At 38.4% G+C, this 16,429-nt stretch overlaps 1 protein-coding gene across 1 annotated transcript in view; it reads right to left on the reverse strand.

Moving 5' to 3' along the window:
• Positions 1 to 3,189: 3,189 nt before the first annotated feature.
• Positions 3,190 to 16,429, reverse strand: part of LOC129242182 (uncharacterized) — a 64,255-nt gene continuing 51,015 nt past the window's right edge. The window contains exons 2-6 of the mRNA XM_054878745.1: positions 6,119 to 6,921; positions 5,450 to 5,509; positions 4,362 to 5,188; positions 3,757 to 4,279; positions 3,190 to 3,702 (exon numbers count right to left, since the gene is read on the reverse strand). Coding sequence (XP_054734720.1) covers positions 3,190 to 3,702; positions 3,757 to 4,279; positions 4,362 to 5,188; positions 5,450 to 5,509; positions 6,119 to 6,921 — 2,726 coding nt within the window. The remainder of the gene's footprint in view (positions 3,703 to 3,756; positions 4,280 to 4,361; positions 5,189 to 5,449; positions 5,510 to 6,118; positions 6,922 to 16,429) is intronic.

Consider the following 16,429-nt stretch of genomic DNA (forward strand, 5'->3'; position numbering starts at 1 on the left):
GAAATCGGCCAGACGCTGCTCGAGTGGAAAGAGTTAAATCACACTGTGCCTGTTACTTACTGTTTAACTGTAAAGTCACTTTTTTATCAACCTTTCAAGTTTCATGAAAAAGTGAAAATGCTGAGAGAAACTGTGAGGTCAATAATTGTTAAAAGTTTTAAATGCTGTGGAGGAAATTTGGTTTATTACTGGTAGTTGCTTAAACCTTTCACGACCTTTACTAATCTGTTAAGAAACTCGTAGATAAAGTACCTAATTCGAGTTCAGCGATTCTGTATTACTTGACAAAAGTGTCGCCAAAATATGTTTTTTTCCACCTACAAAGGTAAGGAAAATGTGGAACTTATAAGTCTCAATGGTCGCAGTAAGGCTTGGCAAGTCATAATGAATCGTTTAACGCCAGAACAACGCTTCCAAGTTGTAGAAATTTATTTTAAATTAATTTTGATTAAATTGATGAATTTTAAATTGATTAATTAATCTTTTCGCGAATTTCATAGAGCATTTCATCCATTTTATGCGCGGTTTACACGCTGGCGGCATTACCGGTCCTTATTTCTTTCGAAATGAGGAATGAGCTGTGTTACGACTGAATTTTTGTTTCCAAAATTAAACATATAAATATCGACGACATTTGGTTCCAACAAGACGGGGCCCGTAACTCATAGCTGATGCCGGATATCTTATTCAAAAAATATATGCCATGAAATTATCTATCAACTTATAATACAACAAATTTATACCAACAATATTTCTGTTTTCTGTTATCATTTTAAGTTGTCTCTTAAGAAACACCCGATATTAAACACATTTACGAGGGGTGCCTTTTATATGTCGGGATTTGGCAACCCTGGTGTTGCAATCTGGCAACTGACAGCTGTATCGCAAAATTTGACATTTTTTGGCTTTTACGTACTCAGAACGTTTTGAAATACCAGCGCTATTTGTGTTGTTTACAGTAACTTAAAAGATTCATCTCGGTCCAAAAATGGAATTAAATCGTGAACATTTTCGTGCGATTATTTTTTACAACTTTCGACGTGAATTAACTCAGCAACATTGCATGGATGAACTTAATTCATTTTTTGGGCGATGAAGCTCCATCCAGGACCAGTGTTTATCGATGGTATGGTGAATTCAATCGTGGTCGTAGTTCACTCCAAGACGAATTTCGTGAAGGTCGTCCAAAATCAGTTGTTGTTCCGAAAACCATTGATGCTGTGCGCGAACTGATATTGCAAGATCGTCATGTGACCTATCGAGAGATTGAGACAATCTTAGGCATTAGTGGGACCAGCATACATTCAATATTGCATAAACATTTGACTGTCAAAACAATTTGTCAATCGCTCAAAAAAAGGCTCGTGTCGATTGGTCGAAGGAAATGCTCAAAAAATTCGATCGCGGGGCTTCGAAACACGTCTATGACATCGTGACAGGTGATGAATCATGGATTTATGCGTATGAGTCCGAAAGTAAACAGCAGTCGACTGTATGGGTGTTTCAAGATGAGCCAAATCCAAGAAAAGTTGTTCGCGCACGAAGCACTTCCAAGCAAATGGTCGCCTGTTTTTTCGGAAAAACTGGACATGTCGCAACCGTACCACTAGAACAACGCCAAAGACGGATCACTCTTCACCAGAACAATGCGAGCTCTCACACATCGGCTCAAACAACAGCATTTTTGAGCACCCAAAACATCGAATTAATGGGTCATCCGCCGTATAGTCCTGACTTGGCACCGAATGACTTCTTTTTATTCCCGTACGTAAAAAACAAACTGAGAGGTCAACGTTTTTCGACACCTTAAGAAGCGGTTGCGGCATTCAGAATGCATGTTTTGGAGGTACCTCATTCAGAGTGGCAAAAGTGCTTCGACAATTGGTTCAAACGCATGCAAAAGTGTATAGATCTTCATGGAGAATATTTTGAAAAACAATAAAGTGATTTTCGATGATTAAAATTTGTTTTTGTTCTCTAATCCCGACATATAAAAGGCACCCCTCGTACCAATTTTCGTGAGTTTCCCGCTTTGTCTGAACATTTTTGCTGAGAACCGTTGACTAACGCTGCTGTGCGATCATTAGAGTAAGTAAGATAGAGATATCAAAGCGACCCAGACCCACAGGGGCTATCACATTGTCCGGGCACTACCTCTGCAAAAGTGAAACGGCACGTAAGAGGTCTGTTGTTTGATATAAAAAAAACAAGGATCCTCAAACAAATGTCTATTATCCCTTGTCCAAAAATGTATTCTGCTTTACCAATAATCGACATTGCTTTCCAACACACCAGGGATAAGAAATTCTCACTTATTATTATTCCTTTTCTTTCATTTATGAGATTTGTTTATTTTTACATTCCTTTATCGCGAATGAAAAGATTTAGCAAATTTCTTATCCTTTAATTTGGGGCAAGAATAAATTTTCCCGCTACCTATCATTCGCGAACGGCAGAAGCAGAGATATGCTTAGTCTCAGTCAAATATGGTTAGACCGAAGGCGTATCTTTCTCTGCTTATATTTGGAGCAGGAAAATATCATATGAGTATAATTGTCTATCTCACCGCTCTCAACACCCCTATCTGTGCTGATTAGAACTCAGCATACCTCTTTCTCCTTACCGGTGTTGCTCTCCTATAATACCCATTCCATTCCTCCCTAAGTACCATGTGAATCTGTCTTTTAGCGTCCTCTGGTGTGAGTTTAAGACACCTACCTCCTGAAACGGCAAATAACAAATCAGTCTTGCAGCTGCTCCAGGCGAATGGATTTCTGCGTGTAGTGCCCGATTCGGAATCCATTGTGGGCGTGAAACATAAAGTTGCGTGCCCGGATGTATTTCGGTCATGAAAAGGTTCCTCATAAAAAACCGTCTGCCATTCGGAGGCGGCATACAACTGTAGGCCCCTTCATAAATAACAATAATAAGACAGGAAATGCAATGAAATGGCACATTCGCGCATGAACTACTCATGAATCACTTGTAAAGCACTGCAACCAACCAACCATTTGTGGGGCAAATCCAAGACGCGCGCCAAAAAGTGTGAGAGAAATTCGTCTAAACTTTTGAAGAAGAATGTACGGACCTATTATGCACTATAAGAGTAATAGTAAATATTAAGAAGTGTCCTCAAATTTTTTCGGCCTTCATTTTTTTATTAATTTCAACTGTTGTTATTTGTTTTACTTAGATGTGGCTAAATTTGCGATGCAGCATCTTAAGCAATCTCAAACGTGTGCGTTTCTTTACCACCATCCAATGAGTCCAGCGTTCAAGTAAGAATATTAGGAAGGCCAGTACCGATAGCATGCCATGCAGGAAAAAACTGCCAAAAACTTGACTCATTGTTAATCCATGGACCGGTTCCTTTTGTGCTCGTTGTATCTCCTCGCGTATTTTGCGTTTTAAATCAAGCTCCCGAGCCCATTTCTCCATATGCCCTGACTCAATAACATGCTGAATAATAGGATTGATTTTGTGCAGCAAATGGTATTTTCTTGGCAATAACATTGTGACCAAATAGATGTAGAGATTCTCATTGCGATCGAAACAGTAGAGTTGATCGCGTTGTATGTGCGGATTGTAGAAAGCATGTTGACGAGAAACAGCGACAGCGATGCTTTCATCAGTGGCAGCACGATTGAGACACTCCTCGATATTGTAGCATATTTCGAAATTTTCACGTATGTATTTGAAAGTCTAGCAAGGAGAGTTCTTAAAAAAGAAACTAATTTAAAAAATTTGTCTACTAACCTCACCATCTTTGTTGAGATGACGCACACTTTCCACACTGCCAGTGACTGTCATACGATTGCGATAAATTTCCTCCACGTGACTGATCTGGTAGGAAGATTTTGGCGTTGTCAATGTACTGACCAGAAAACTCTGATATATATTTATGAACATTATGGCCAGAAAGAAGGCGCTGCCAAAAGTTATGTGTAAAGAATTGGGCAGACGCGATAGACTTGTGGACTGACTCAGTATAATACCAAGAATGCGTAGGATTGTGACAAAAAAACCACCAAAATGTGTGAGTCGAATTCTTAACAATTTTTGGGCTACAAAAATATTTAGCGAAGTTGCGAGAATAAAGAAAAACGTAAAAATCCAAGTGCTGATGTGAAAGCTTTGTAAAAAGTTAAAGAGATTATATTTGCGTTTAGCTTTGGCGACACACCAAGTGAGATCATCCTGATGGTAGGCTATGGTGCTCGAGACGAATTGACTTATGCTTGGATCTTCGTCAATGCCACCCAAAATCATTTCGATGTCACTGAAAGTAAAGTAGAAAATCACACAAGAGAAAAGAGATACAATTATTTGACACCTTTAAGGCTTTCGTAAACTTCGCATACCCATCAATAAGTTGTTGGAAGAGATGATAGAGATTACTATTCTCCACCTGCAAATATATAGCAATGTTTAGACGTTCGCCGATAGTCTGCATCAATTGGTACTCAATACCATTTAATTTCATCGTTGGTTCATCGTTCACATCAAACGCGTCTACATCATTGTAGGCATTCAAATCTGTATCTGCGTCGTCAGCATCGCTGTAATCATCGGTATCGCCATCGCCATCGCCTTCACTTTCCTTTGCACTCTTCTCTGAACTTTCCTCACTGCTTAACTTGTGCGCTTCCACGTCTGCTGGTGTTTCTTCATCGCTTTCGTAAGTAGTAGGATTGGCATGCTCACTGGCGCCATACTCACTGGCTTCCTTGAATATATATGGCTCCCACGGACGATAAGCAGCCACGACTGGGCATCCGCTGAGATCTTTAGGGAACTTGTCCAAAAATAGCGCTTGATAGAATTCTTGAAAGTAAATTTTCTGGTTGGTAGTATCATTTGAAGTGTATTGCTTGTAGTGCCTGAGCTGTTTACATTTGTGCCGCGATCTTTTCTGGCGTTTGTGCCTGTTTGATGGGCCTTTTTTGTTTACATTTTGAATAGCTTCTTTACAGCCTTTTTCATTTCGAAATTTCTTGTCAGACCTTAAATTATTGACTTGTTGAACTTTTTTTAGAATTTTTTCATCAACATTATCGCCTAAACCGTGTTCTTCGCCGTGCTCATCTTCATACGCCTTGGTTTTATTGGTTTCTATCACAAATTCTCTTGCCTTTTTATTTTGATATGTAGTTTCGTGATAGCCAGAGCCATCGTCGTAGTTTTCTTTCTTATTTTTTTTCATTTCCCTTTTTGTGTTTTCTTTACCGTGAATATATTTCACTTTTCCTTCATTTGCGAACTCCTTTGTACTAACAATCTCGTCCCTCTTATTTTCATCTTCATCTTCATCTTCATCTTCATCTTCATCTTCATCTTCATCTTCATCTTCATCTTCATCTTCATCTTCATCTTCATCTTCATCTTCATCTTCATCTTCATCTTCATCTTCATCTTCATCTTCATCTTCATCTTCATCTTCATCTTCATCTTCATCTTCATCTTCATCTTCATCTTCATCTTCATCTTCATCTTCATCTCTATCTCCATCTCCATCTCCATCTCCATCTCCATCTCCATCTCCATCTCCATCTCCATCTCCATCTCCACATCCATCTCCATCTCCATCTCCATCTCCATCTCCATCTCCATCTCCATCTCCATCTCCATCTCCATCTTTATCTCCATCTCCATCTCCATCTCCATCTCCATCTCCATCTCCATCTCCATCTCCATCTCCATCTCCATCTCCATCTCCATCTCCATCTCCATCTCCATCTCCATCTCCATCTTCATCTCCATCCCCATCTCCATCTTCGCCTTGTTTTCTATGTGTATTTTCATCATTAAACCCATACCCATTTCTACGAATATTCTCTTCCTCTTTCACTTTCATTTTCACTTTCCCCATCTTCCCTTTTTCTTCTTCTTCACTTTCTCTTTCTTCATTTTCCACTTCTTGGCCCCTGTTTTTTCTTTGTTCTCCTTTTCTCCCTCCGTGTTCCTTTCCTTCTATATCTTCTTCAGATTTATTTTCACCTCCCTCATTTCCTTCTTTTTCTTCTTTACTCTCATCCTCTCCATCTTCTTCTCCTTCTTCTTCCCATTCTTCCCCACCTTCTTCATCCCCTTTCCCGTATCCTTCTCCATTTGTGTCTACATCTTCACAATAACTTTCATCTACATTTCCTTCATCTCCATCCTCATCATCTCTGCCTTGATTATCCTCCTCTCCGATTTCTTCATCTCCAACTTCATCGTAATCTTCGTTGTATTTGGTTGTACCCGTATCATAATAATCACAGATATCTAAAGTCTCTATAGCTATTACTCTATTGCCACAATTGTTGTCCGGGTGGTACGGAAACACGGTCTTCCCATAAAATAAACCATTCTCTTCATTTCGTCCGATCACATTCACATTGTAAATTTTCCTACTCATAAAATCTAGCAGTATCTCGATCATTAACTCAGTCATTTCTTCGTCGGTTTCCTCGATCGAAGCCATATAGACTACGAATTGTGCAAGAGGATTCCAATTGATATTAGTTTTCCAGTCCTCAAACACATCTTCCAAGTCACCGTCTTGCAAATTCTCAGTAATAACAAAATAACACTGAGGTTTCTCGTGCAAAATCATAGTAGACGTACTACTCGTAGAAGGTTGGTGTGGATTTTTCACCACCACAGTCCATGGAACGGCAGCTTGTGCATGTATGGCGGTCAAGATACCCTCCTGTATATTTAACGAGGCCGATGTAAAGCTCATGGAGATCAACGAACCTGACAGTGGTTCGGCATTTTGGAAATATTTCTGAAGAAAGGCTATGGTGCATTCGATTTGTGACTGATCCGTATCAGAGACTTCAATAAGGTGTATACCAAAACCGAATGCAAACTGTGGCAAATACGCCAATATGAAAATCAAGCAGTTAACCGTTTGAAGTAACATCGCGCTGAGAGCTGAAAAAGCGATTGCGATAGTTTATTAGCGAGGCAGAAAACTGAATGAAAGCGAAGCTACAAAGTAAGAAATTATTGAACGCCAACATTAAGGCTTTGCTTTGTCTGATTTACAGTCATTGGGGACAAGCATATAATAGATGGATAAAAATTAATTCTTCTGTAAATAGTGACGAAATTATCGCATAACTAATTTATATGACGTAATTTTATAAAGGGCCTTCCAATAAGAGGTGCTATTTTGTTATTCAATGCACGTAGCGCCGTCTTGTTGAAAATAAACGTTGTCCAGACCAATACCATCCAATTCCGGCCATAAAAAAATAGTTAATCATCTCTCGATAGAGCAATCCATTCACCGTAACTGTTGCTCCAGCTTTATTTTCGAAAAAGTAAGGTCCAACGACTCTGCCGGACCATAAATTGCACCAAACAGTCACACGTTCAGGATAGAGAAGCTTTTCAACAATAACTCTTGGATTTTATGAGCCCAAGATCCACCAATTTTGCTTGTTGACGAAGTTGGAAATGGGCCTCATCACTCAAGATGATTTTTTGATGATCGGCCGGCTTGAGTTCTTGTGTTAACTGGACTTTATAGGCCTTAAGACCCAAATCTTTATGCAAAATACAGTGTAATGACGTTTGTGGAATGCCTATTTCGTAAGAACAACGAGGGATGGACAAACCTGGGTTTTCTTCAACACTTTCGGCTACAACAGCAATATTTTCGGCTGTTCTCGAGCGACGCTCACGGGTTTTATTCCTCACATCACTAACTTGTCCCAACATCTCGAATTTTTTCACCAATTTCTGTATTGCGGTCCGACAAGGTGCTTCACGAGTTTTACGAACCGTCTCTGTCAAATTTTCACCATTTTTATAGAAACTTAGAAATAAACTTAAAATGTATACATGACTAGACATTGTCATAATAGCATCGTGTAACAGTGCTTCTCATATATGAAAAATTCGACTTGCTTCCTGTAGTTGTATATAGTAAGTATGTACTTTGAGTTCTTTATCAGGTGGCTAGGACTTTTTTAAAAGGACTTCCATGTCTAACTTAGATTCAGAGTCTAAAAAGTTATTACAAATTTACAAAAGTATTTGATATGGTTCTGATTTAATATGGAAAAAGAAGAAGAACCAAATTCAAAAATTAAATTATCTTCGAGGCGAGTGTCCCAACATGAAAAAAAATAATAACCGAAAGTCGAATGTACGTAGCCCGCGAAATTTGTAAATTAAACTTATTTTTTTTTAAAACACTCGTAGATGAAGAATCCGACGCGATATCTAGCACCCGTTTCTCTATGAGGCGACTCAAATAACACGATTCTTAAGCCACAGAGAGACAAATCCGATGACAATATTTAGTGTGACAACTCAGGCAAGGCTTGGTAAGAGTCTTGCCAATACTTGCGATACTCACCGTCACCAATGTGCAAAGGTCCAAAAATCTTCCGCAGAATCTTTCTCTCAAACATCGGATTATCGGATATTGTCATCGTCCAAGCTTCTGCGCCATACGATAGATGCACGTCCTGTGAGAGTGCCTTATGAAATGCTGGTTTTGTTCGTCGAGAGAGGACTTTACTACTCAATTGCCTACTTAGTCCAAGTTTAGGGTTTTCAGCTATACTCATAGAATTGGAGGTAACTACAGTATTATGTGGCATTGACTAGAGGCAGGTATTAAAAATTCCCAAAACAAATAGTTACGTTTTCAGTTGAGAAATTGTATATCCAGAGCAGTGAAAGGAAAATCCGGTAACAAGGAAAACACCACGCTGCCCACTATCTAACCGGCCCAGGCTATATATACCAATTGAATATTAAAAATTAAGTGCTTAACAGACATATGTATGTACATTAGGGCGTGTCGATTTAAAAATCGCTCATTGCTCTGTGAAAATCGTGTTCTAGGGATCAAAATAAGAAACTTTGCCGAAGGAACCATACCTCTAAAACGAATTCTGATGTCCCCCAATTCGGATCGAACGAAAAACCCCTCTTTGACCCATTTAGAGTGCTCCAATCGAGTCCAAATGTATGACCCACCCCCACTAACTTTGGATGGCCGATCCACCCATGCCAGTGGCACACCCCCTGGAACTCCCCTGGGGGGTTCCCCATACAATCATTTCAAAAGATCAACATTTTTGGCCTTTACATGAGAAAAGAAACTAAAAAGTTCCACCCAAATAGGGGGACATCAGAATTCGTTTTAGAGGTATGGTTCCTTCGGCAAAGTTTCTTATTTTGATCTCTAGAATATGATTTTCACAAAGCAATGGGCGATTTTTTTGCCACCCCACAAATCGACCCGGCCTAATGTACATACATATGTTCTATTAAAATTGTCTCACTATATTTCATGTACAGTAGACTAGAATTTCAATTATCTCGTACACACCCCCGATTATGTTTATGGCTGTGTAAGGACTTGTGGTCGGGAAGGTTTCCAAATTATGTAATTAAAATATTTAACTACGATTATGCCATCAATGCTGTTATTAGCGGGGAGGCGGCAAATGCTTATAATAGATATGTGGCATATGTACTTGAGATAGACAAAAGCTGCGAGCGAGTTGCGTGTTTATGTTAATTGCTTTATTGTATTGCGCACATGTCATTTGCTGACGGTAATGCAATACTCACATGCAGAAATTATGCTATTTACATAAGATTACATACATATGTATGTATGGGTAAGGCTTGCCAACTGTCCCTTGATTACCGGCGCACCATTCCGTGAAAATACCTGAGTGAATATCTCTTTTGGATTTACTTTGAAAACTACCGTTGCATGAAAGGTGAACGCATGAAATTGACTACAGAATGAAACCTTAATATATAGCTGGTAAACTTTGTAGTTGGTAACAAAACAGTTTGTATACTCGTATATGGATCTATATCTACACCTTCAATCATGAAATACTATTTTTCGCCTACATGCAGCGAAAAATCTTGGCTTTGCTACACTTTATTACAACTTTGTGACAGTTGCTTCCATATAACGGCAACTCATTAAAATTTTTAGCTTCTATTATTTCTAGCACAGGCGATTAATAGGTACTGTTGCCGTGCGAAACGGTTATAGGGCCAGTTGTTGGTTTTAAAAGAATCGAGCGACACTCTACACATATATACATATATATTTTAATATATATACAATATATTTTTTTATAAACATAGTTTCATTGAAAAATAGTAAAAGTGTAGTTTATTAAAAATTTATATTGAAAAGGGATATTTCAATAATGGGTCGTGCAGAGCAGCTAAAGAAAAAAGCATCACGTAAAAGTGCGGGCTTATCATGAAAATGGATTGCCAGCACGTGAAATAGTTGAGAAGGCAATAAACACAACATTTTAGTTCTGCATTATTTAAAATTAGCTGTAAAATTATGCTATGAAGAAAACTTGTGATAAAAAGCCAATGCTTTCTCAACGAGACTTCAAGGAAATACGTGGGCTTCCCGGCGCACAGTGCGGCCGATTCCCGAAAAGCTGGCCAAAACTCAAAAAATTAAGTAATTGATTAAAAATTTCTTACTTGGGGGTTGTCGGGGTCGCTGATTACGAATTTGATCTTAAAATTTTAAAAATCCAGCCCCTTCCACCCCTATTGGCCACCCCCTCACGTGAAATAGCGTATATTCTAGAACATAATCAAGATGCATGTAAATTTATATGTTTTCGGGGTCGCAAGGTAGCAAGTGATAGCAGCTGAATCTTGTTTTATTCAGTAACCATTACTTTTTTGAGTAACCTTTAATAGGTTTCAAAGCAGCATATGACGGTGTTGTATTACTATACAGTTTGAAAACTCAAATTTTATAAAAAAAATTGCAAAAATGTATCTACGTAGATAAAGATTTCTCGTATTTTACTAACCTTCCGAAGATGATTCCATTTGGTTTTGTTCAATTTACTCCATTACAAAATCTTTCAAATGTGTACAACTTTCACTATTCATCGACAGTAATACGATGCTCAAACGAAGGCCACGTTGCGACTGAAAATACAGAGGATACTTAGGGTACAGGACGTTGCTATGGACGGTTTTCACTACTCAAGGCATTACTGTAGCCAACCCAAAGACAAAAAAACTCTATCTAGAAACTTTTTTTTCGACTTTTGGCCAGCTTTTCGGGAATCGGCCGCACTGTGCGGCGGCGCTCACTTAATATCAAGGTTTCTGCAAATTTTAAAAGCCGACGATCACCTTGAGTACGTTAATCACACTCCTAAGTCAATGATGAATATGCGCCATAAAGAAGCGAGACTTAAATTTGCAGAAAGTACCAGGTTTGGGACGAGGAGTGGCAAAAGGTTATATTTTTTTATGAGAAGAAGTTCTGCCTTGGTGGCCCCGACAATTGTAAAAAAATATTAGCACGATAAACGGAAAGCGCAAGAAACGCGAATGGCTCGAAATGTTTGCGGCCGTTCGCTAATTATTTGGGCTGCTAAATCTAAATACATATGTAATCCGAACTGACTCAGCTGTTCCGATCAAACTAATGGGAACCCCATGTAAATGAAAAAATTCCTTCCTTTTGTATCGTAGTACCGTAGATTTTATTTCACGATTTTTAAAAAAATCCCGTAATACCGACTCAGCTGATTGCTCTCTCACCACACAGTGTTGCCAAGCAGTACATTTCGAAATCATTTACAAAATAAGCTACGCTGCAATTGTAAGAATTAGATGGCTTAAAAATGTGAAGTTAGAACTTGCAGATCAAAAAACTGAAGTCGTATTACTGACAACACGACGGGTACGTGAAGAGTAGCTGACCATGACATAAGGTCGCAGCCATATATCAAATATCTGGGAGTACTCATTGACTCGAAAATGACCTTTAAGCATCATTTAGAGTCAGTCAGTGAAAAAGCCGCAAGAATAAATAACGCGTTGACTAGACTAATGCGTAATATTGGCAGCCCTCGCGCAAGTATACGGAGACTCCTGTTAACAGTCACAAGCTCAGCGATTCTGTACGCAGCACCAATCTGGGCAAACACAAAGCCATCGTACCTCCAACACATACGAGCCACATACAGACTTGGCGCCCTGCGAGTAGCCAGTGCCTATCGCACTGTCTCAGATAACGCAATCCATGTGATAGCAAGAATGGTGCCTATCGACCTTCTCGCGGTTGAGATGTATAGGTTGCATAATACCATTGGGCAGAAACCGTCGAACGTGGCTAAAAAAGAAGAAAGGCTGCGAACAATTGAAGAATGGCAGCTACGATGGGAACAATCCGAGAAAGGTAGGTGGACCTTTGAACTGATTCCAAACATTGCGAGGTGGATTGAGCAAAAACACGGAGAAATTGATTTTTGTATCACACAGTTGCTGACTGGACACGGTTGCTTTAAAGCATACCTACACAGGTTCCATCTTGAGAACGACCCGTACTGCCCGCAGTGCCCCGAAGAACAAGAAACGGCGAGCTTGTTCCAATGCCCGCGGTTTATTAATGAGCGAAATATACTTGAGGGAGCGTTTGGCGAAAACATAAGTGAGACAAATCTTATCCCACATATGTGCGAAAGCGAAGAAAACTGGAAAATTACATGTGTAGTGGCCGCAAATATCATGAAGAACCTTCAATACGCGGAATATTTACGTAGGTCCCTAGAAAGAGCTCCTTAACACAATATACAGAACAGAATGACAATAACAGACGATTGAGTAATAATATACTCACAACGGCCTCCTGACGTACTACTTAACGGTGAAGTTCCAGGAGGACATACCGTAGGACATGAGGGGGGGTTTAGTTGGGTTAAAGTCCCACACCACGGCTTCGGCCACAGGCTTTTGATGCTTCCCCTCCTCCACAAGAAAAAAATAAAAAAATATCTATATCTATATCTATATCTATATCTATATCTATATCTATATCTATATCTATATCTATATCTATATCTATATCTATATCTATATCTATATCTATATCTATATCTATATCTATATCTATATCTATATCTATATCTATATCTATATCTATATCTATATCTATATCTATATCTATATCTATATCTATATCTATATCTATATCTATATCTATATCTATATCTATATCTATATCTATATCTATATCTATATCTATATCTATATCTATATCTATATCTATATCTATATCTATATCTATATCTATATCTATATCTATATCTATATCTATATCTATATCTATATCTATATCTATATCTATATCTATATCTATATCTATATCTATATCTATATCTATATCTATATCTATATCTATATCTATATCTATATCTATATCTATATCTATATCTATATCTATATCTATATCTATATCTATATCTATATCTATATCTATATCTATATCTATATCTATATCTATATCTATATCTATATCTATATCTATATCTATATCTATATCTATATCTATATCTATATCTATATCTATATCTATATCTATATCTATATCTATATCTATATCTATATCTATATCTATATCTATATCTATATCTATATCTATATCTATATCTATATCTATATCTATATCTATATCTATATCTATATCTATATCTATATCTATATCTATATCTATATCTATATCTATATCTATATCTATATCTATATCTATATCTATATCTATATCTATATCTATATCTATATCTATATCTATATCTATATCTATATCTATATCTATATCTATATCTATATCTATATCTATATCTATATCTATATCTATATCTATATCTATATCTATATCTATATCTATATCTATATCTATATCTATATCTATATCTATATCTATATCTATATCTATATCTATATCTATATCTATATCTATATCTATATCTATATCTATATCTATATCTATATCTATATCTATATCTATATCTATATCTATATCTATATCTATATCTATATCTATATCTATATCTATATCTATATCTATCTAGAGTGATTCGATTAGGCCAAATATGCACTATTTTGTTTGGCCGCTCCAATGACGGTCAGACTTCATTTTAATATTTATATTTATGTAATATATTAATATAGTTTTCAACATTTATGCCGTTTTTGTTATTTATTCGAAGGGTTGCATTTCACAGTTCCTGCCAAATGTTAAATTTGGAACTCTGGGTTTGAAGTCGGCTTATCAATGCCTCACTCACAGTTTTCTCCAACTGGGCATTGCAAGTATCCGCTAGATTAATTGCTCTACTGCTCTCGTTATTTTAGCTTTGTCTTATTTTCCAAGTTTTAAAGTTGAAATAACAAGCAATTTATAGTGCCAGAAACATTTTGTTTTCAAATCAATCATATTTGATCATATATGATTAATCATGTCTGACAATTCATACACAAATCTGTGCCCAAAGCAGTCAGGACTTACAGAATCAAACAGTGGGGTACAGCATCAAATTCAAATTTGGAAATTCTGAAATGCTTCCATTACAAGACCCTGGTAAATGCTCCGTTGTTGTCACGAATGCACAAATTCATCAGCCTTTAAAAACTCCTTTAATGAAATAGGACATACAAAAAGTTAACCAGCAAATACCGAGATCGTCTCAATCGTTCCGGTTATTTTTTAAGATTGGATAGGAAAACACCGATCCAGCTAATCTAAGAGATACCTATACAATTTTCAATTTGTTCACTAGAAAGTATATTTTACAGGAAATTGAATTAGTCACTTTTTATATGAATTGAAATATTTGCATAACTTGTTAGGTAAAAAAATTTTCACAAATGGCCCTCAAGTAGATATTTGCCTATTGCGACAAGGAGCTTGTACAGGTTTAATTCATTAAATTTATTTCATATTTTAAGGGAAAGTTGTGAAGTTGGCAACCCTAAAAAATATATGAATAATTATGTTTGCAATATATTATTGTAATATGAGGGAGTTATGTAGTGATTTAGATATGCAAATTCTCGTATGCTTGCAGTTGTTCGTACTTGTATGAGTGCATATAATGGACTTGAGTTCGTGTAATAAATAGTAGTTTTTTCTTCAGAAAGCGATTGTGCTTCACACATTCCGTAGGAAGAGAAAATAACTAACGTAATCATCCACGCAGGGTGGCAAATAGGCAAATGAGCGTAAAATGTACTTTATATAAAATGTACGTTAAATAATTGTCCATAGCTCCTGTCCACAGAATTATAACCACCGACTGCTTTCCGTGTTTACTAAGAGAGAGGTGGTCCTGAAGAAAATGTCACCCAAATGTATTTTTTTGAAGTTAGGAGTATATAAACAGCTGAAACGCTAATGTCGAAGCCTGTTACAAACGTTGGCTGTGAGCCCTTGTTATGTATGTCTAGGCAAGAGGGCGCGATAAATTCGCATAGTCCAGAGCCCCGTCCATTGCACTTGCTGCTGCCCCAGATTGTATGCTGGGCATTAGCATAGCAACATAGGATGAGGCCCAGATTGCGCCGCTCGCAGAACCTCACGAGACTAGTGGCCTTCCCGGGTGGTGGCCCTTCCAGAGCATCATAAGGAAAATAAGCAGATGCAATCACAAACTTCGACCATCCGCGTCTACCTCTGTAACATACCTCAGCCGCTACCAGGTCTTGGCAACAGAATTGCTCAAGACCCGTCACAGTGAGATGGTATGATACTATAAGACCAGTCCTAGGTCTACTCGAACTCCTGTCATATAATAACGTGGCCCCTTTCAACGCACTTAAGCCACAGAGGCGGCCCCTAAAGACCCAGGGCTCTTGCACTTTTGTTATGTGGGGTAATGTGTGCAGCAGGGTAAGCCTTCTACTTAGTAGTGCAGTAGCGGCTTTGGAATGCTGCAAGTTAATCTGCGTCACCGTCAAGGGACGGTAGCTACAGGAACCGTCCGAGCCAATCATTTTGGGAAAGACGTGAAAACTGACAGTCCCAAAAAAGAGACTCAGACGGTTTCCGTACCGTGAGCCCATGATATCAACACTGGCCTCATAAACTCGCACCACAAGAGCAGCACCTTCCTTTCCTTCCCGGGTTTTGCTCTTGGTGTACGAGAGGACTCGCCAAAGCCTCGTGTTGATGCCCGGATTCTGGGCACGTAGACAGGATAGGACATCCACCGTAGACAGGTCTGGATCCAGAATCGTGGCTTGGCCATTGGCGGCAACCGCAATGCAGAGAGGTGTACCGCTTTCAGCCACCGTCCTTCTTCGCTTACCTCGAGAGCGAGACAACTTGGGAGCGCCCATGCCCATCGAGGATTCGATTCTGGGGGTGTCACTTCCGCTGACCGAGGTCTTTTGGAAGACACAGACGCAGAAGGACCGGCAGAGCCACATGAAGAATTTCTCCCGCATGAGCCTTGCCCGCCGCTATCTTCTCTCCGTCCTTGCCACGCTTTTCGATTTCCCGGCTTCTTTGGGAGGTCGTGCAGCCACCGAAGAGACCTCACAACTCAGGCCCTCCGAAACCGGGAAACGTTTCTCAGACTCTGAAGGTGAGGTGATTGCGATAGCAACCCCCGTCTCCTCC

The sequence above is a fragment of the Anastrepha obliqua genome, chromosome 3 (assembly GCF_027943255.1).
Source record: "Anastrepha obliqua isolate idAnaObli1 chromosome 3, idAnaObli1_1.0, whole genome shotgun sequence".
NCBI classification, from domain to species: Eukaryota; Metazoa; Arthropoda; class Insecta; order Diptera; family Tephritidae; genus Anastrepha; species Anastrepha obliqua.